The following is a 20,866-nucleotide window of genomic DNA, read 5'->3' on the forward strand; positions in this document are numbered from 1 at the left end:
ATGGAATAATAGTTCAAACATCTTTACCTCTAAACTTATTAAAATTATAAGCTGGCTCTAAGCCCATCACCCTCAAAAAATAAAACTATTAATAATTTATCATCTTGTTTGGTCAAAGTAATATGCTAGATAGACCTAGAAGAAAATAATTTCTTTAGCTTCCATAAAAATTGTTATAAATCTAATAAATATAAACAACCCACCTATGAAAATTACATGCATTCATTTAACAAACATTTTTTGAGCTCCTATAATGTACCAGTCACTGAGTGTAGCACTGAAGACAAAAAGATGAATGTGATCTAGTCTTTGCCCTTAGAGAGCACACAATCTAATAAGAAAAGGCAGATAAGTAAATAATTAAACAAAATACTTACATCATCAAAGGCTTTGGACTGTATATAGTTGAAATATGGGAATTCTTTGAAAATACTTCTAAATTTTGCCGCTGAGAATAACATTAAGGAGTTAAATATTTCAGAATTTTAAAAATCGGTTACTCTTAATTTAAAAATTAAGTTAATATAGACTTTGACAATATGTAATGATGACGCTTAATACTTGCTATTTTATCATAAGAAAGGAATTAACAGATATAGAGGGAAAGACTGAGATAGCAACATAGGAAGCTCCTGAACATCCATCCTCCCATGGATCCACTGAACAAACAGCTACACGTGGAGCAATTCCCTCTGAGAGAAATCCCCAAACTAGCTGAATGATTCCTTTACAACAGATGAATGAGAAAATACCTACATCAAAATGGGTGGGAAAGGCTGAGAAACTCTTGCCATAAATTTCACTCCTGGCACATCACCATACAATTGGGAAGAAACCCCCAACTCCCAGATCCTCCCTGAGGAGCAGAGGGTTTGGACCACACACCTAGTGCCCCAATTTTTAAGGCTCCTGCTTGAGGGATGGGCTCTCAGAACACCCAGCTCTAGAAGCCAAAAGGGCTTTCATTTACAAGCAAAGAAAATAAGCATCTTTTAAATGGGCACAGGAACATCCCACTACCCCCACAGGTATACATCCAGGCTCAGTGCAGAGGGGGCAAGCAAAAATACCCATCTTCAGTTTCTCCCTGAAAGGAATTTAATTGCATACTTTCTCAGCTGCTGCCTGAGGTTCTGGCTTCTAATCAACCTGCATCTAGGTGCTGACTGACTGCAATCCTCCCCTTTGGGACACTGATGGATCTTGGCACACCCTTAACTTCTGTGAGCCACTAAGAACAAAGGCAGAGGCTTGGACAATCACAAAGATTTGACAGGTAACTAGGAGCCCAGGCCAGGTTGACTGACAAGGCTCATGTCTTATACCAGACCAGTCTCTCAAGACTGGGGAGGTACCTGTTTTATCTAACGTTCAGAGACCAAAACAGAAAGTCAAGAAAAATGAAGAAACAGGGGAATATGTTTTAAAAATAAATAAATAAATAAACTCCAGAAACTGAATTTAATGAAACAGAGACAAGTGATTTACCTGATAGTTCAAAATAACACATAAAGATGCCCATCAAGGTCAGGAAAGCAATGAATGAGCAAAGTGAGAATTCCAACAAAGTCATATAAAATATTAAAAAGTACCAAACAGGGCTTCCCTGGTGGTGCAGTGGTTGAGAATCTGCCTGCTAATGCACGGGACACGGGTTCGAGCCCTGGTCTGGGAGGATCCCACATGCCGCGGAGCAACTAAGCCCGTGTGCCACAACTACTGAGCCTGCGCGTCTGGAGCTTGTGCTCCGCAACGAGAGGCCGTGATAGTGAGAGGCCCACACACTGCGATGAAGAGTGGCCTCCACTTGCCACAACTAGAGAAAGCCCTCGCACAGAAATGAAGACCCAACACAGAAAAAATAAAAATTAATTTAAAAGTACCAATCAGAAATCATAGAGCTAATGAATATAATAACTGAACTCAAAATTTCAATAGAAGGTTTCAACAGAAGACAGATCAACTGAAAGAAAGGATCAGTGAACTTGAAGACAGGGCAGTGGAATTAATGCAATCACGGGAGCAAAACGAAAAAAAAAGAGTGAGAAAGAGTGAAATCAGCTTAAGGAACTTATGGGACACCATCAAGTGGACCAATATACACATTATAAGGGTTCCAGAAGAAAAAGAGATAAAGGGGAAGAAAGCTTATTTAAAGAAATAATGGCTGAAAACTATCCTAGCCTGGGGAAAGAAACAGACATCCAGATCCAAAAATCCCAGAAATTACTAAAGAAGGTGAATCTCAAGAGACCCACACTGAAACTCATAGTAATTAAATTGCCAGAAGTTAAAGACAAAGAGAGAACCTTAAAAGCAGCAAGAGAAAAGCAACTTGCTACATACAAAGGAATTCCCATAAGATTGAGTGAATATTTCAGCAAAAACCTTGTAGACTAGATTGTGGAATGATATATTCTGTGTGCTGAAAGAAAAAACTGCCAACCAAGAATATTTTACCTGGCAAAGCTGTCCTTCAGAATTGTAGGAAAAATAAAGAGTTTTCTAGACAAACAAAAACTGAAGGTGTTCATCACTAGACCAGCTTTACAAGAAATGCTAAAGGAAGTTCTTTCAAGCTAAAATGAAAGGATGCTAATTAGTAACAGGAAAACATATAAAAGTACAAAACTCACTGATAAAGATTGATATATAGTTGCGTTCAGAATACTCTAATATTGTAATGGTGGTAGTTAATCACTGTAGTATAAATGTTAAAAGACAAAAGTACTGTATCTATAATAATTTATTAATGGAGACACAATATTAAAAGACATAAATTGTGACATTAAAAACATAAAATGTGAGAAAGTGAATGTAAAATTGTAGAGCTTTTGTACGCATTCAAAGTTAGTTTTATCAGCTCAAAAGAGACTGTTAAAACTGTAAGATATTTTTATGTGAGTGCCAAGGTAACTACAAAGCAAAACTCTACAGTTGATACACAAAGATAAATAGAAAAGAGTAAGAACATACCACTACAGAAAATCATCAAATCATAAAGGAAAAGAGCAAGAGGAGAAGAAAGGAGCAACAGAACTATGAAACATCAGAAAGCAATATAATAACAATAATAATAAGTTCAACCTATCAATAAATACTTTAAATGTAAATGGACTAAATTTTCTAATCAAAAGTCATAAAGTGGCTGAATGGATTTAAAAAAACAGGACTAAATTATTTGCTGCCTATAAGAGACTCATTTCAGCTTTAAAGACCCACAAAGAAAGTAAAGGGATGGAAAAAGATATTCTATACAAGTGGAAATCAGCAGAAAGTAGAGGTAGCTCTACTTCCATCAGACAAAATAGACTTGAAGCCAAAAACTGTAATAAGAGACAAAGAGGTCATTATATAATGATAAAGGGGTCAATTCATTGGGAGGATACAGCAACTGTAAATACTTATGCACCCAACATTGGAGCATCTAAATATATAAAACAAATATTAACAGATCTGAACAGAGAAATAGACAGCAATACAATAATAGTAGGGGGCTTCAAGACCCCACTTTCAGTAAGGGATAGATCATCCAGAAAGAAAATCAATAAGGAAACATCAGACTTAAACTATACCATACCTTACACCAGATGGCTCTAACAGATATACACAGAGCATTCCCTTCAGCAGCAACAGAATACACATTCTTCTTAAGTGCACATGGAACATTCTCCAGGAAATATCATATGTTAGGGCACAAAACAAGTCTTAAGTCTTAAAAGAAGACTGAAATCATATCAAGCACCTTTTCCAACCACAATAGCATGAAACTAAAAATCAATTAAAAGAAGAAAACAGGAAAATTCACAAATATATGGAGATTAAACAACATGCTCCTGAACAACTATTAAGGTCAAAGAAGAAATCAAAAGGGAAATCAAAAACATACCTTGAGACAAATGAAAATGGAAACACAACATACCAAAACTTTTGGGATATGATAAAAAGCTGTTCTAAGAGGGAAGTTTATAGTGATAAGTACCAAAATGAAGAAAAAAGAAATATCAGAAATAAACAACCTAACTTTACACCTCAAGGGACTGGAAAAGGAGGAACAAAGTAAGTCCACAGTTAGTAGAAGGAAAAAATAACAAAGACTGGAGCAGAAATAAATAAGAGACCAGAAAAACAACAGAAAAGATCAATGAAACAATGAGCTGGGTCTTTTTGAAAAGATAAACAAAATTGAAAAAACTTTAGCTAAGATAACTAAGAAAAAAAGTAGAGATGATTCAAATAAATAAAATCAGAAATGAAAGAGGAGAAAACACAACTGATAAGACAGAAATACTAAGGATCATAAGAGACTACTATGAACAATTATATGCCAAAAAGTAGATAATCTAGAAGAAAAGGAAAATTCCTAGAAACAAGAACCTATCAAGGCTGAATCATGAAGAATAGAAAATCTGAACAGATAAATTACTAGTAAGGAGATTGAATCAGTAATCAAAAATTTCCCAACAAAGTCCAGGACCAGATGGCTTTACTGGTGAATTTACCAAATATTTTAAAAGAATTAATACTAATCCTTCTCAAACTCTTCCAAAAACTAAAAGAGAAGGGAATACTTCTAAACTCATTTTATGAGGCCAGCATTCCACTGATACCAAAGCCAGATAAGAACACCATAAGAAGAGAAAATTACAGGACAATATCCCTAATAAACATAGATGCAAAAACTTCAACAAAATATTATGAAACTGAATTCAACAGTACATTAAAAGGATCATACACCATGATCAAATGGAATTTATTCCTGGGATATAGGATGGTTCAACATCCACAAATCAATCAACATGATATACTGCTTTAACAAAGCAAAGAATAAATATCATATCATCTCAATAGATGAGGAAAAAGCATATGACAAAATACAGCATCTTTTCATGATAAAAACCCTCAAGAAACTGGGTACAGAAGGAATACACTTCAACATAATAAAGGCTGTATATAACAAGCTCACAGCTAACATTCATACCCAATTATGAAAAACTGAGTTTTTCCTCTGAGGTCAGTAACAAGACAAGGATGTCCATTCTTGCCACTTTTATTTAGCATAGTATTAGATATCCTAGACATGGCAATCAGACAAAAAAAAAAAAAAAAAAAAGAAAAGGAATCCAAATTGGAAATGAAGAAGTATAACTGTTTCTATTTGCAGGTGACAAGAAACTATATATAGAAAACCCAAGACTCCACACACACAGACCAAAAAAAAACAAAACAAAACAAATAAACAAATTTAAAAAACTGTTACAACTAATAAACAAATTTAGTTAAGTTGCAGAATACAAAATCTATATACAAAAATCAGTTGTATTTCTATACACTAACAATGAAATATCAGAAAGAAAAATGAAGCAAATAATCTCATTAACAACAGCCTCAAAAAGAATAAATACCGAGGAATAAATTTAACCAAGGATGTAAAAGATCTGTAAACTGAAAACTATAAGACATTGATGAAAGAAATTGAAGACACAAATTAATGGAAAGATATTTCATATTCATGGATTCAAAGGATTAATATTGCTGAATGTCCACACTACCCTAAATGATCTACAAATTCAATGCAATCCCTATCCAAACTCCAACTGCATTCTTCACAGAAATAGAAAAAACAATCTTAAAAATCATATGAAACCACACACACACACAAAAAAAAAAACCCAGCTAAAGCAATACTAAGAAAGAGGAACAAAGCTGGAGGTAACACACTTCCTGATTTCAAACTATATTACAAAGCTATGGTAATCAAAGCAGTATGGTACTGACATTAAAAACAGACACATAGATCAATGGAACAAAATATCCAGTCCAGAAATAAATCCATGCATATATGGTCAATTAATTTTCAACAAAGGAGTCAAGAATTCTGAAAGCATAATCATTTCAATAAATGGTGATAGGAAAACTGTATATCCACATGTAAAAGAATGAAACTAGACCCCTATCTCACACCATACACAAAAATAAACTCAAAATGGATTAAAGACTTAAACATAAGACTTGAAATAATAAAAGTCCTAGAGGGAAACAAAGAGGAAATGCTTCTTGACACTGTTCTTAGCAATGATGTTTTGGATTTGAAACCAAAAGCAAAGGCAACAAATGCACAAATAAACAAGTGTGACTACGTCAAACTAAAAAGCTTTTGCACTTCAGAAGAAACCATCAACAAAATGAAAAGGCAACCTATGGAATGGGAGAAGATATTTGCAAACCAAACATCCAGGGCTTCCCTGGTGGCGCAGTGGTTGAGAGTTCGCCTGCCGATGCAGGGGACACGGGTTTGTGCCCCGGGCTGGGAAGATCCCACAGGCCGCAGAGCGGCTAGGCCTGTGAGCCATGGCTGCTGAGTCTGCGCGTCCGGAGCCTGTGCTCCGCAATGGAAGAGGCCACTACAGTGAGAGGCCCACATACCGCAAAAAAATAAATAAATAAATAAATAAAAATAAAAACAGGCAAAGGGCCTGAATAGACATTTTCTCAAAGAAGACACACAAATGGCTAACAGCACATGAAAAGGTGCTTATCATCAGTAATCATTAGGGAAATGCCAATCAAAACCACAGTGAGTTGGCACGTAACACTTGTTAGAATGGCTATAATCAAAAAGATAAGAGATAAACGCTGGCAAGGATATGGATGAACGGAACCCTTGTACACTACTGGTAAGGATATAAACTGGTGCAGTCCTTAGGGAAAACATTACGGAGTGTCCTCAAAAAATTAAAAATAGAAGTGCCACATGGTCCAGCAATCCCTGGGTTATATCCAAAGGAAACAAAATCAGTATCTCAAAGAAATATCTGTATAGACACGTTCATTTCAGCATTACTCACAGTAGCCAAAGTATGGAAACAACATAACCATTAAGAAATGAATGGATAAAGAAAATACGTATATAACAAAATATTATTCAGCCTTTAGAAAGAAGGAAATTATGCCTTTTGTGACAACATGGATGAAACTGGAGAGCATTATACAAAGTGAATTAAGCCAGACAGAGAAAGACAGATCCTACGTGATATCACTTATAAGTGGAATCTTAGGAAAAAAAAAAGTCAAACATAAAAATAGTACAATGAATGGTGGTTGCCAGGGGCTGGGGGTATGGGAGAAACAGAGGCTGGTAAAAGAGTACAAATTTTCAGCTATAAGATGAGTAAGATCTGAGGATCTAATGTATAAAATGGTGAGTAGAGTTGAAAATACTGTATTGTATAATTGAAATTTGCTAAGAGAGTTGAACTTAAGTGTTAAGTGTTCACATCCATAAAACAAACAAAAAAAGGTAAATATGTGAGGTGATGGATGTGTTAACTAACTCGATGGTGGGAACATTTTGTAATGTATACATTTATCAAACTATCATATTGAACACTTTAAATGTACTATAATTTTATTTGTCAATTATTCCTCAATAAAGCTGGGATGGGGGAGAAATTAAAATTATTCCAGTCCCCAGTCACCTTCCATATTCTGAAAAGAACTTGTAAAGTCCTTATGGAGAAACAAGGTTATATAAGGGTTATACCTTGACAATTTGATCTGATAGAAGAGATGTAAATACATATGTAAAAGTATATCAGAACTAAGAATGTAGTTTATCTTTTCCAGAGTGGTATTTTTTTCTTATTCATCTTGATGAGGCCATTTTATATTTATCTCTTCTTTAAAATTCCAAATTTCATTTTTTAACTGTTGATTATGTTTCATTAGCTGATGTGTGTTGCTGCTGGTCACCTAACCCTGAATACCTTTGTTTTTGGTAATTTCGTTGTGCTAAGTGGTGGATTTAATTGCAATTATCAGTATACTGGCTCAACAAGGATTTAAATCGTCCTTCCTCTAAGAAAGCTCAAATATATTAATAGATATAAAGAATAAACTGTCCCCTCTCCAAGTTAAGAGTCTATTGCCAGTTTGGGAGATATTTGTACTTGCATGGATTCTTATTAGTCTGAGTCACATTTGTCAACTACATTTATGAAACACTGTGCAGAATACTAGACTCAGAAAGCTGCAGGAAGTTGTAAATAAAGAAGAAAATGAGTTCCTGAACTGAGGCTGTTACAATCAATTAGGAGATATAAAACAGATAATATATCTGAGAACACAAATACATAGTTATTTAAGCAATTATATTTTTATGAAGATATTTAAAAATTGATGGATTGTGGTAAGTGACCCTGATAAAAGTTAAATCAGAGCATATTCTCTGCTCAAATTCCCCCATTTCTCTCAAAGTATACAGCCACAAGGCCCTACATAATCTTGCCTCCCCACTCCACCTTTGTGTTTCTGACCTCATGTCCTACTACTCTTGCTTCTGACTCATTTCCTCTGGCTTTATTGGACTCTTTTATGTTTTTCAAAAACATCAGCCATGTTTTTGCTGTAAAGCCTTCCCTCTGCCTAGATTGTTCTTCCCTCCATATTTCCTTGGCTCTTTCACTTCCTTCACGTGCTTACATCTCAACTTCTAAAGAAGACATACCCTAATTACTCTATTTAATTCTAATCCTGAGCCCCCATTCCAGCATTCCCAATTTAATCTCCTTTTCTCTGCCCCACTTTTTTCTTTTTTCATATTACTCATCACCTTCTAAAATACTATATGACTTATTTATATACTGTTACAATTGTTCTGATCTATCCTCTTCCCCACCCGCATCCCAAGAATGTTAACTTCTCAAGGGCAAGAATTGTCTGTTTTACTAACTGACATATCCCAAATGCCTGGCACACATTAAGAACTCAATTAATACAGGCTTGCATTTATTAAATCAAGCAGATAATTTATAAACCTTCATTTTACTTTCAATTGTGCACTGTGTCAGAATACTCATTCCAAAACAAAAATGTAATACTGAGCTTGTCAATCCATCAGTTTTTTGTTTTTTTGGGTTTTTTTTTTTTTGCGTCATGCGGGCCTCTCACCGCTGTGGCCTCTCCCGTCGCGGAGCACAGGTTCCGGACACGCAGGCTTAGCAGCCATGGCTCATGGGCCCAGCCGCCCCGCGGCATGTGGGATGCTCCCAGACCGGGGCACGAACCCGTGTCCCCTGTATCGGCAGGCTGACTCTCAACCACCGTGCCACCAGGGAAGCCCAATCCATCAATTTTTGAACGAATCTCATTTTTCCTTCAAAATATATCTCTTCCTTTAAAATATTTATTTGTAACAAGCCCACAAGCGGGTCATCATGCTGGTTTTTCTCTCATCAGGTAATTCCAAATCAATTTACACTCACAAAAATGAATCTATGATTCAGAGTAGATGTAAAATCAGTTTCTAGCTCATGAGAAAACTCAGCTACTAAGTATACCATTTATCATCATTATCAACACTTGATATCAAATTTTTCCTTTTGTCCGAAAAATTCTCAGCAGTCTCACTGCAATTACATGTTATGACGGGATGTGGGGTGGGAGAAGCGGAATGTCTGCAGAACTGAAAATGACAACAGTACTGTAGCAGGATCAATCTGACCAAACTTCTATTGTCCTGAGGATTCAAATATAGTAAAATATTGTAAAATAATCAGAAAACAAGTCCAAGTAATCCCCAAACTCTCAAATTATCATGACTAGCATTTAGTCTTCCGCTTTAAATATACACTTGGAAACAATAAAGTGCAGCAAGTTCATCAAGTTTGACAGCAAATGAACTTTTTGGACAATAAATCAATGGACACAAGAGTAGGCAGTAGTCTAGCTAACAAAGAGACCTAAACAACAGAACCACTTCAGCTATACTAAGATAGCAAGAAAATCTTTATAAAACTCTTCAAAAATTAGTCACATTATGGCAAGTTCAGGTATGGGATAAGAATTTCCCATCATACAGATAATGAAACTACTTTTAACTGTTTACTGCTAACCTATTTCCTACATTCCCACACTATTTAGATCACCAGAGAGAAGGAAGTGCAACAAGACTGAGATACCATGATGAAGAGGAGCACTAATGGCTGGCCATTTCTGACATTATTATATTATATATAACCCTTTTATTTTCCCCTCCTCCCATTCTAATTCAGTTCAGTTATATGCCCTGGAGGCAATTTTTCACAAGTGGTCAAGCAAACATTTTCTTTTCTAACTATACTTCAGAATTCTCAGTCCCCAGAGTACCCAAGGTTAGAATCACTCAGCCCTAGATTTCTCTAGCTCAACGGCCCCATATCTGGAATTCACTGTTTTGCCAACTAGATCATAACTTTTATGGACTCTAGAGCCTTCCCCAGCTTTGAGTCACTAATTCCATAATCCTAAAGCATGGCTTAGGTAATGTAACTTGACCTGCTCAAAAATATTGCATGGTTTCTCTTCATGGCTTAGTAAATATATTAAAAATAAAAATAAAAACTTCTTGGTATTCATGGCATTAAATGATCTAATCCTAAAATACCTATCCATCATTATTTCCTCCTACTCCTTTTTTTCAAAAAAAATACAATTCCTTTTTACTGAATTTTTTAATATTTATTTTATTTATTTTTTTGGCTGTGTTGGGTCTTCATTGCTGTGCGTGGGCTTTCTCTAGTTGCAGCAAGTGGGGGCTACTCTTCATTGTGGTGTGCAGGTTTCTCATAATGGTGGCTTCTCTTGTTACAGAGCACGGGTTCTAGGCATTCAGGCTTCAGTAGTTGTGGCACACGGGCTCAGTAGTTGTGGCTTATGGGCCCTAGAGTGCAGGCTCAGTAGTTGTGGCACACGGGCTTAGTTGCTCCACGGCATGTAGGATCTTCCCAGACCAGGGCTTGAACTCATGTCCCCTGCATTGGCAGGCAGATTCTTAACCACTGTGCCACCAGGGTGGTCCCCCTACTACTCCTTTAATCATGACTTTTTTCACCCAAACTGGAATGCTTGTTCTGTCCAAACACATTCCATACTTTCTTACCCTTGCCCTTGCTCATGGCTACTCCTTTGCCAGAACAACTTCTCTTTATATGGCTTTCAATGAATTGGGAGATATGAAGATACATAAGGCTTGGTCCTTGCCTCCAAGGAGTTCATAGGTCATAGGGAAATAGTTACAGAAACAGCTGATGAGTTATAATAAAATAAAATAAGTACACTGTTACAGACATATACAAAGTATCAAAGAAGCAAAGAGAATGTTACCTCCAGAACACACATATATACTCAAAATAATTACGTTGGAAATACCCAGACATGTAAATAGGTATAATCTGCAAATTAGGTTCTTTCAAAAATTACTAGATTTGTAAAAATGTCCCCAGTCCACAGAATATCCCATTCTCAATCATTTCCCCTACCCATGTTGATACCAATATGCTGTGCTTATACAAAATAGGAAATTATCTGTATCAATTTGTAAGTAAATATGCTCACAGTTCATTCAGTAATACAAATTTCATATCTGTACTTGTCACAGACTGGTAACAAACAGTTCACAACTGGTACCAGTCCACAGACCACACTTTCAGCAGCACTATCACACATATTGGGACTCTTACATGACCCAAAAGATTCACTTCTCCCTCTTCTTCTTTGTCAACCAAAACAAACAAACAGAAACACAATGAAACAAAATGTTTTAAAATTATGACTTCAAATATAATGCTGCTGTAGTAAAATAATTTAAAGGATACGGATTTCTGTGACAGCCTTCAAGGAATTGAAACCATTTTCTGTTACCCCTAAAAAAAAAAATCCTACATACTTATGCATATTTTCAAACTTTTCCATAAAAGCTACTTCAATAAAATTTGTATAACTTTTTATTGAGAGCACAGTTAAAACAATATTAGATCACAGTTTAAAAGAACAATGCAATATAGTAAAGAAATTGTACATAGAGATAGCCTACTCAAATTTTTGTATCCTTACCTATGCTAAGAAATACAGACTAGACTGTACTTTTAGAAAACCAATTGAAAAAGCAAGGAATTACCTTGAACTTCATGAGGCTGGGAGGCAACTGAAAAAGATGGTCCTTTGATTATGCCTTCTCTGATTTCAGAAGCAGAAAAAGTATCACTGGCTCTAAACATATTAATGTCTGAATATTGAAGTTTCTGCTTACTATTGCTATATTTCCATGATTTCCCTTTGCTCATTTCCATTTGGACAGTTTTCGCTGAGCCAATATGAGAGTCCAAGTTTACTCCATCATTGGAATAAGCACTTCCATGTATATTGTCAGATATTTTAAATAATCTGCAAAAAGAACATATTTGCATTTGTAATAGTTACTTAGAATGTGAAAAACTAGCATAAAATTGGTCCCTTTAAAAATACCTACAGATTTTGGTTTATTAGAACACAAAAGCTAATCATTCTCCTAAAGTATAATTTGCTAAATTTACCACTGAATTATTTCTTTTCCTAACACAGATAAATCCATCTGTGGTAGCCAGCCTCTGAGATAGTTCCAATGATCCTTGTTTCCTGGTGCTCACCCCCTTTATTAGTCACCTTCCTTGAATCAGGACTGGCCTATGAGACTAGCAGAGTACTGTGGAAGGACAAGCGTGTGACATCTAAGGCTAGGTCATAAAAGATTGTCACTTCCACATGGTCTCTTGGATCACTCACTCTAAGGGGAGCTAGCAACTATATCATGAGACCACTGAAGCAACCCTATAGACAGGCCCATGTGGACAGGTACTGAGACTTCTTGTCAGTACCCAGCACCAACTTTCCAAACACTGTTCAATAATCATTTTAGTGTAAGAAATAGTTCTTTGTAAAGTTCTAGAAAACAAAGAAAGGCCATCTTATGATTGTAATTTACTATATTTGACTGATTCAAAGACAATCCATCAAAGTAATTTGTTCACAATAGCCTTAAGGGAAGAAGTGACCAATAGGGTTCCTAATACAACACTAGCACCTTATAGAATAAGTAAAAGGGTGATGGCAGGTTATCAGTCTTACAGAATTCTGTAAGGAATGACACCCAAATAAGTACTGTACAAATACAGAATACTTTCTAAATTATTTTGACTATTAATCTTAATGACAGGTTTTTGTATGAGAAAGACCAATCTTTCAAAAAACTAGAGAGAGAAATGTATTTAATTTAATTTTATTTATTTATTATTATTTTTGCAGTACGAGGGCCTCTCACTGTTGTGGCCTCTCCCGTTGCGGAGCACAAGCTCTGGACACGCAGGCTCAGCGGCCATGGCTCACAGGCCTAGCCACTCCGCAGCATGTGGGATCTTCCCAGACCGGGGCACGAACCCATGTCCGCTGCATCGGCAGGCAGACTCTCAACCACTGCGCCACCAGGGAAGCCCGAGAAATGTATTTTAGAACAAACTGTGGAGTTGCATCCTCTAATGCCAGCAGTTCTATTTTTGAAGACAGAAAATTCAAAAGCAGATGGTTAGTCTTAGATAATATAATAGAATCCCATTATGAAATGGTATTGAAAACAAGGAAAACACTTATGCCACAAGATGACTCCTTGCTACATTCCGTGATATTAGTTAAAAGGACAGACTTTGGAATCAGACAAACCTGGATATAAATCCAAAGCTCCTCCACTTTCTAGCTGCATGACTTTAGAGTTTGAAATAGGTTTTTCAAACCATAAAAATATTATCCACATACTAGTTATCTAAATTCTCTGAACCTCAGATTCTTCCTAGGTCCTCTGGAACTCCCACTCCACATTCTCCATATCCTCAGCTTCTTTACTGAATTTTATATTTACTTCCTGGTCTTAACAAAAATATTTATTTGTCCTGGAAAACTCTTGCTCCTTAAAAAACTCTTAAGTGGAAAAAAATGCTAACTCTCCCACATCCAATGTATTGATGGTTGAGAGTCTTCTTCTCCACCCCAAATCTACATCATTACTTTTCCACTCTCTCACAAAAGTATCTGTGCTGTCTAGCTATATCACCTTGTAACCCTCCTCATGGCATGTATCATATACCAACCTCTGGTCACTTTAGAATCTTTTCCTCTCAATCCCAAACTCTGCCATCATCTGGGTTACTTCAACACTCATGTAGACAACCCATTCGAAATCCTACCCTCTCAGTTTCTTTTTATCTTTATCTTTAGTGGCTTTCTCCCTCACATGATCTCAGTCACCTACTCTCTCACCTTAGACATTATCATTATCCAGAACTGCTCCTCCTTTCAAATCAATGATTCCGACATATCATTCTCTGAACACAACCTCCTATCCTTTTAGCTTGTTTGCTCAAGGTACCAGTGAGGTCAAAGAACAAAATTCCTACAATTAATCTCCTTATTTTTTCCCAAACCATCTTCCCTTTCATTTTTCTCATGTACCTTTAATGAATTTAATACCATGACCTATCTTTTCAACCACTCTCTTACCAATATGTTAAGCTCCTCTTCCCCTTTAGCCTTTCATCATACTATCTTACAAATCTGCAATTCTAGATGAATCTAACTACCTATTGTTTTTTATAATTGCAGCCGGGTGGTGGAACATTACTGGAAAAAGTACAACTGTTAGGTAGATGAGTTATATTAAAATTCAAAATCATCATTTGCAAGACTGAAGAAACAAAATCAATATACAAAAATCAACTGTATTTCTATATACGTTCAATGGACAATCTGAAATTCCATTTAAAATAACATCAAAAAGAATAAAGTACTTATGAGTAAATTTAACAAAATAAGTATAAGACTTGTCCACAGAAAACCACAAAACATCTTTGAAAGAAATTAAAGAAAACCTAAATAAATGGAAAGATATCCCAGTTCATAGATTGGAAGATTTAATGATATTAAGATAGCAATAGTCATCAGGTTACCTACAGATTCAATACAATCCTTATCAAAATCCCAGCTGGCTTCTCTGCAGAAACTGACCAGCTTATCCTAAAATTCATACGAAAATGCAAATAAATCAGAATAGCAAAATCTTGAAAAAAGGAACAAAGTTGGAGGACTCACACTTCCTGATGTAAAACTTTACTATCAATACAAAGCTACAGCAATCAAGAAAGTGTAGAATATGCCATTGTGAAAAATATCCTTATGCCAGGCATAAGGACAGACATACAGATGAATAGAACAGAATTGAGAGCATGGAAAAAAACCTTTATGTGGTATAATAGAAAATATATGTTTGGTTTTTGTTCCCAGTTCCTGGCACAGAGCTCCGGAAACCTTTGGAATTCCCTGCTTGACAGAAGTGATAGAAGCATCTTTTGTTATTCATAATAGGTGAGGTGATGAGGTGACTCTTGTCACCTAGACAGCTTCAGGATGGGAACCGATCACCAGAAAGAACTAAACTTGATTAGAGGGTTGAGATTTTCAGCTCCACTCCCAACATCCAAGGAGGGGAGAAAGGCTGGAGATTGAGTTCAATCACCAATAGCCAATGATTTAATCAATCATGTTTATGTAATGAAACCTCCATGAATAAAAAATTCCTAAACGACAGGGGGTTCAGAGAGCTTCTAGATTGGTAACACATCAAGGTGCTGAGAGAGTGACACACTCAGAGAGGGTATGGAAGCTCTGCACACTCTTCCTCTCCATACCTTGCCTTATGCATCTCCTCCATTTGGCTGTTCCTAAGTTGTATCCTTTATAATGAACTGGTAAACATAAGTAAAGCATTTTTCTAATTCTGTGAGTAATTCTAGCAAATTATTACACCTAATGTGGGGTAGTGGGAACTCCCAAATTTGTAGTCTGCAAGACAGAAATGTCAGTAGCCTGCCACCCTATTTGTGGCTGGCATTTCAAGTAGGGCAAGGGACTGAACCCTTAACCCATGTGGTCTGATGCTAACTCCAGGAGTTAGTATGAAAATTGAATTGAATTGTTGGACACCCATTGGTGTTGATGAATCAGATAATTGGATGGTGTAAGAAAACCCCCAGACCTTCCATTTATGGTTGATTGATTGTCAGTGAGGGTGCCATGACATTCCATGGGGAAAGAATAGTTTTTGTTTTTGTTTTTTAACAACTGGATATATATGTGCAAAAGAATGAAGTTGGATGCCTACCTTGCACCATATTGAAAAGTTAACTCACATTGGATCATAGATCTAAATTTAAGAGCTAAATTTATAAAACTCTTAGAAGAAAATGTGGGAGTAAGTCTTTGCAAACTTGGATTAGGCAATGGTTTCTTAGATAGGACACCAAAAGTCCAATCAACATAGGACACCAAAAGTCCAGTCAAAAATTAGAAAAATTGGACTTAACTTCATTAAAATTAAAAACTTTGGGGCTGCTAAGGATACAAACAAAAAAGTGAAAAACAACACACAGAATGTGAGAAAATATTTGTAAATCATATAACTGATGAGAGATTTTTATCCAGAATAAAGAACACTTACAACTCAACAATAAAAAGACAACGCAATTAAAAAAACAGGCAAAGGGGCTTCCCTGGTGGCGCAGTGGTTGAGAGTCCACCTGCTGATGCAGGGGACACGGGTTCGTGCCCCAGTCCGGGAAGATCCCACATGCCGCGGAGCGGCTGGGCCCATGAGCCATGGCCGCTGAGCCTGCGCATCTGGAGCCTGTGCTCCGCAACGGGAGAGGCCACAACAGTGAGAGGCCCGTGTGCTGCAAAAAAAAAAGAAAAAAAAAAACAGGCAAAGGATTTGAATAGACATTACTCCAAAGAAGATATAAAAATAACCAATAAACACATGAAAAGTTGCCCAACATCTTTAGTCAGCAGGAATATGCAAATCAAAACCACAATAGTACACGTCACACCCACTAGTATGGCTATAATAAAAAAGACAGACAACAAGTGCTGGCAAGGATGTGGAGAAATCGGATTCCTCATATATTGCTAGTGGGACTGTTCAGTGGTATAGTTACTTTGTAAAACAATTTGGCAGTTTCTCAAAAAAGATAAATATAGAGTTACCATATGACCCAGAAATTCCACTTCTAAGTATAAATCCAAAAGAATTAAAATACATTTGACCCTTGAACAACATAGGTTTAAACTGCACCAGACCACTCATACTGGGATTTTTTTTCTTCAATAAATACTACTACGGTACTACACGATCTGAGGTTAGCTGAATCCACTGATGCAGAACTGCGGATAGAGAGGGCCAACTATAAAGTTATACTTCATTTTTTGACTTCCCAGGAGGTCAACACTCCCCTAAAAACGTATACATGAGTGTTCATAGCAACATTATTCATAATAGCCAAAAAGTGGAAACAACTCAAATGTCCATCAATTGATAGATCATTAAACAAAATGTGATATAGCCATTCAATGAAATATTATTTGGCCATAAAAAAGAATAAAATACTGATACATGACATAACATGGATGAACCTTGAATATGTTATGCTAAGTGAAAGAAGCCAGACACAAAAGGTCAGATATTGTATGACTCCACTTATATGGAATGTCTAGAATAGGTAAACCCACAGAAACAGAAAATGATTAGTGGTTGTCAGGGGCTAGATGGGGGAAAGAGGAATGGGGAGGGACTGTTAATGAGTATAGAGTTTCTTTTGGGGCAGCAAAAACATTTTAAAATTGGAGAGCAGTGATGGTTGCACAACTCCGTGACTACACTAAAAACCATGAACTGTACACTTCAAAATAATGAATTTTATGATATGTGAATTACATGTTAATAAAATTTATTTTTAAATTCATAGACATCAACCTCAACTGGGCCCTTTACAGTGTCCAAAAATCCTACCATTTTTCTAATTAGTTGCTTTCCCATTGTCCACAATTTCTTCCACTCTTCTCATACTTGCTCAATACCCCCACTTTTCCTCTCAAACTCCACAGATGACTTTGTCTCTTATGTCACAGAGAAAACAAAAACTGTCAACTAGATCTCTTCTGAATCCTTAACCCATACATCCAATTGTCTATTTGGACAATTTGTAAGTACCCAAAATCAACATGTCCAAATCTGTACTCACCACCTTCTCCTATTCTTCCTTTACAGTTTTCTGTATCGTGAAAGAACACTATCATCCTTCATCATTCTGGCTCAAGCCAGAAACCTAGGAGTCAGGTCTCGTATCCAAATGTCATTTAAGTCCTGTGGGAATTCTATCTCCTAAATAACTTTGAACTTTCTCATTCCTGTTATCTCCGTCCTAGGTCAGGCTACTATCTTCTCTCACCTACACTAATAAAATAGCCTAAGTGACCCTTCACAATGTATTCTAGCTCTCTTCTAATTTATCATACTGGGGTCAAAATGGACATTAAATAAAAAAAAAAAATCTAATTTTACTCCTCTGCTTAAAACCCAGGACCTTAGAACAACGGTTCTCAAACTTTAGTGTGCATAACAATCATCTAGAAAATTTGTTAAAAATTTGGATTCCTGGGTCCCATCCCCACCTTTATCCAGACTGTGATTCAATACATCTAAGGTAGAAACCAGGAATCCAAATTTTTAACAAGCACTCCAGGTAATCCTGATGCAGAGAGTTCATGGGCCACAGTTTAATAAGCACTGCCTTAAAAGTACAAAGTGTTTCATGGCCTACAAGACTCTGAATGACTTGGCCCCTCCATACTTTATCTCTTAGCATTCTCTCTTACTTTAAACTAAAGAAAAATTTCTAAGAATAAGCCAAGCTCTGCATTACCTTAGTACTTTTGCACATACTATTCCTTCTGCCTGGCACACTCTCCTTCTTTATTTGCATTCAGCTTGATTCTATTCCTCCTTAATGTTAAGCTTAAATACCATTTCCTCAGGAAAGTCTTCCCTGATTGTGCAGAGCAGACTAGGACCTCATATTAACAACAGTTCTCAAACAATGGTCAAGATTCAGAGAGTTCATATGATCAAAACAATTTCCATAACACTTTTTTCCATAATTTTAATTTATAATATGGTTAAATATCAATAGATATAACCCAAATAAGCAAAAGCTCTATGGGAATCCTCAGTAATTTTTAAGGGTAAAGGGGTCCTGAAAACAAAAAGTTTGAGAACCTCTGCTCTAACCATATATCTCATCAAAATAATTGTGGTGCAAAAAGTATTCAGTCAATTATTTTTATTTACCATCTGCCTTTCCCTAAATAAACTGTTAAGTTCTCTGAAGGCAAGAACTTATGGCTAGAATCCCACAGTTAACAGAGCGTCTAGTACATAGTAGACTCTGTTTGGTTTTTTCTTTGTTTGCTTTTTAATATTTATTTATTTATTTTGGTTGCACCAGGTCTCAGTTGGGGCATGCGGGATCTTTAGTTGCAGTGTGAGGGATCTTTTAGTTGTGGCGTGCGGACTTCTTAGTTGCAGCATGTGAACTCTTAGTTGCGGCATGCGTGCGGGATCTAGTTCCCCAACCAGGGATCGAACCCCAGCCCCCTGCATTGGGAGCACGGAGTCTTACCCACTGGACCACCAGGTAAGTCCCTGGTAGACTCTATTTGTTGTTGATATTTTTCTCATTCAGAGTCTACCATACTTCATATGTCTGGACATACACATAAATATTCAACTTTATCATTGAATATTATTTACTTCATTTAATTAATTACCTCTTGCAGAAGGCTGACATGCTCTCTCCTTTATCTTGTGCAAAATTAACTAACTTTGTGTCATCCGGAACATTTTTCTCAAGTGCTATCTCAGCACCAGTGTGATTTTTCCATTTCTGAGAAGAACCATATGTCAGCTTGCCAGCAACATGTAAGTCATTGTTACCTGCCCCTCCAAAATTTAGATCATCTTCTTCATATTCATTAGAAGGGAAGGCAAATTGGAATTTTTGTGCTTGTGAAATATAACTTGTGTCTTCATTAGTGATCTTCAAATTTGATGGTAACATTTTTGACCTCTTTCTCTGACCTACAAAAATGGAATATTTTAATTACTACATGTTCTTCTGGAAAACAAATTTTCAAAATGATGATAGAAAAATTTAATAAAATTTTTCAAAACAACTTACTAGGTAAATATGAAAATAACAAGATAATCTGTAATACTATATGTGATTTTGAAATACAGGTAGTTGTTACTCTTATGGTATATCATAACACTACAGGATACTCAGAAATTAGTTAAGAATTAATGAAATTAAATTTGAAATTTATATTAAACCTACATTATAAAATAGGTTTAATTTATGACCCACAGAAATAACCATAATTATAATGTTTAAGTATTTATCTACTACAAATGATATAATTGTATAATTATGAAGATTTAAAATTTTATATAAATAATTTATACACAAAAATAGAGTGACCAATCATATAAAATGTTACTGAATAGATTCAGTATTAAAATACATGACACAATGCTTTTAAATTTATAATCTTGTTTCTAAAATTAAGATAAAGGAATGCTTTCATCAAGGTGACAGAATTTTAAAGGTGTCTTTACAGAGACTTTATAAGCATCTCTGAAAGGTTTGGAAGGAGTCTGGAGGCCTCATTAGGGCTTAATTTTTTTTTTTTTTTTTTTTTTGCGGTACGCAGGCCTCTCACTGTTGTGGCCTCTCCCATTGTGAAGCACAGGCTCCAGACGCACAGGCTCAGCAGCCATGGCTCATGGGTCTAGCCGCTCCGCGGCATGTGGGATCTTCATGGACCGGGGCACGAACCTGTGTCCCCTGCATTGGCAGGCGGACTCTCAACCACTGTGCCACCAAGGAAGCCCATGGCTTAAATTTGCTTTATCATTTAGGTGTACATACTATACTACTACAAATATGTATTATATATGGGTGTGTGTTCTATTATAACATATAAGAGAATTATCATATTTTATATATGTAATAATTTTACATATGATTTGGTACATACAAGAGTATATAATATGTATTTTCATGTATAAAATATATAAAAATTATGAAGCTTAATAATAAAATGTACATGCATGAACCTACCACTCAATTTAAAA

The 20,866-nt window shown here is 36.0% G+C and overlaps 1 protein-coding gene across 1 annotated transcript in view; it reads right to left on the reverse strand.

Annotated features, from left to right (window-relative positions):
* The window catches only part of HFM1 (helicase for meiosis 1), a gene marked incomplete at both ends in the record, with an annotated part of 130,655 nt that overhangs the window by 101,366 nt on the left and 8,423 nt on the right, over nucleotides 1-20,866 (reverse strand). Inside the window, 4 exons of the mRNA XM_079696572.1 lie at nucleotides 378-448; nucleotides 11,634-11,681; nucleotides 11,936-12,201; nucleotides 19,501-19,810. Of these exons, the coding sequence (XP_079552698.1) occupies nucleotides 378-448; nucleotides 11,634-11,681; nucleotides 11,936-12,201; nucleotides 19,501-19,810 (695 nt within the window). The remainder of the gene's footprint in view (nucleotides 1-377; nucleotides 449-11,633; nucleotides 11,682-11,935; nucleotides 12,202-19,500; nucleotides 19,811-20,866) is intronic.

The sequence above is a fragment of the Hyperoodon ampullatus genome (assembly GCF_949752795.1).
Source record: "Hyperoodon ampullatus genome assembly, chromosome: 2".
Taxonomy (NCBI): domain Eukaryota; kingdom Metazoa; phylum Chordata; class Mammalia; order Artiodactyla; family Ziphiidae; genus Hyperoodon; species Hyperoodon ampullatus.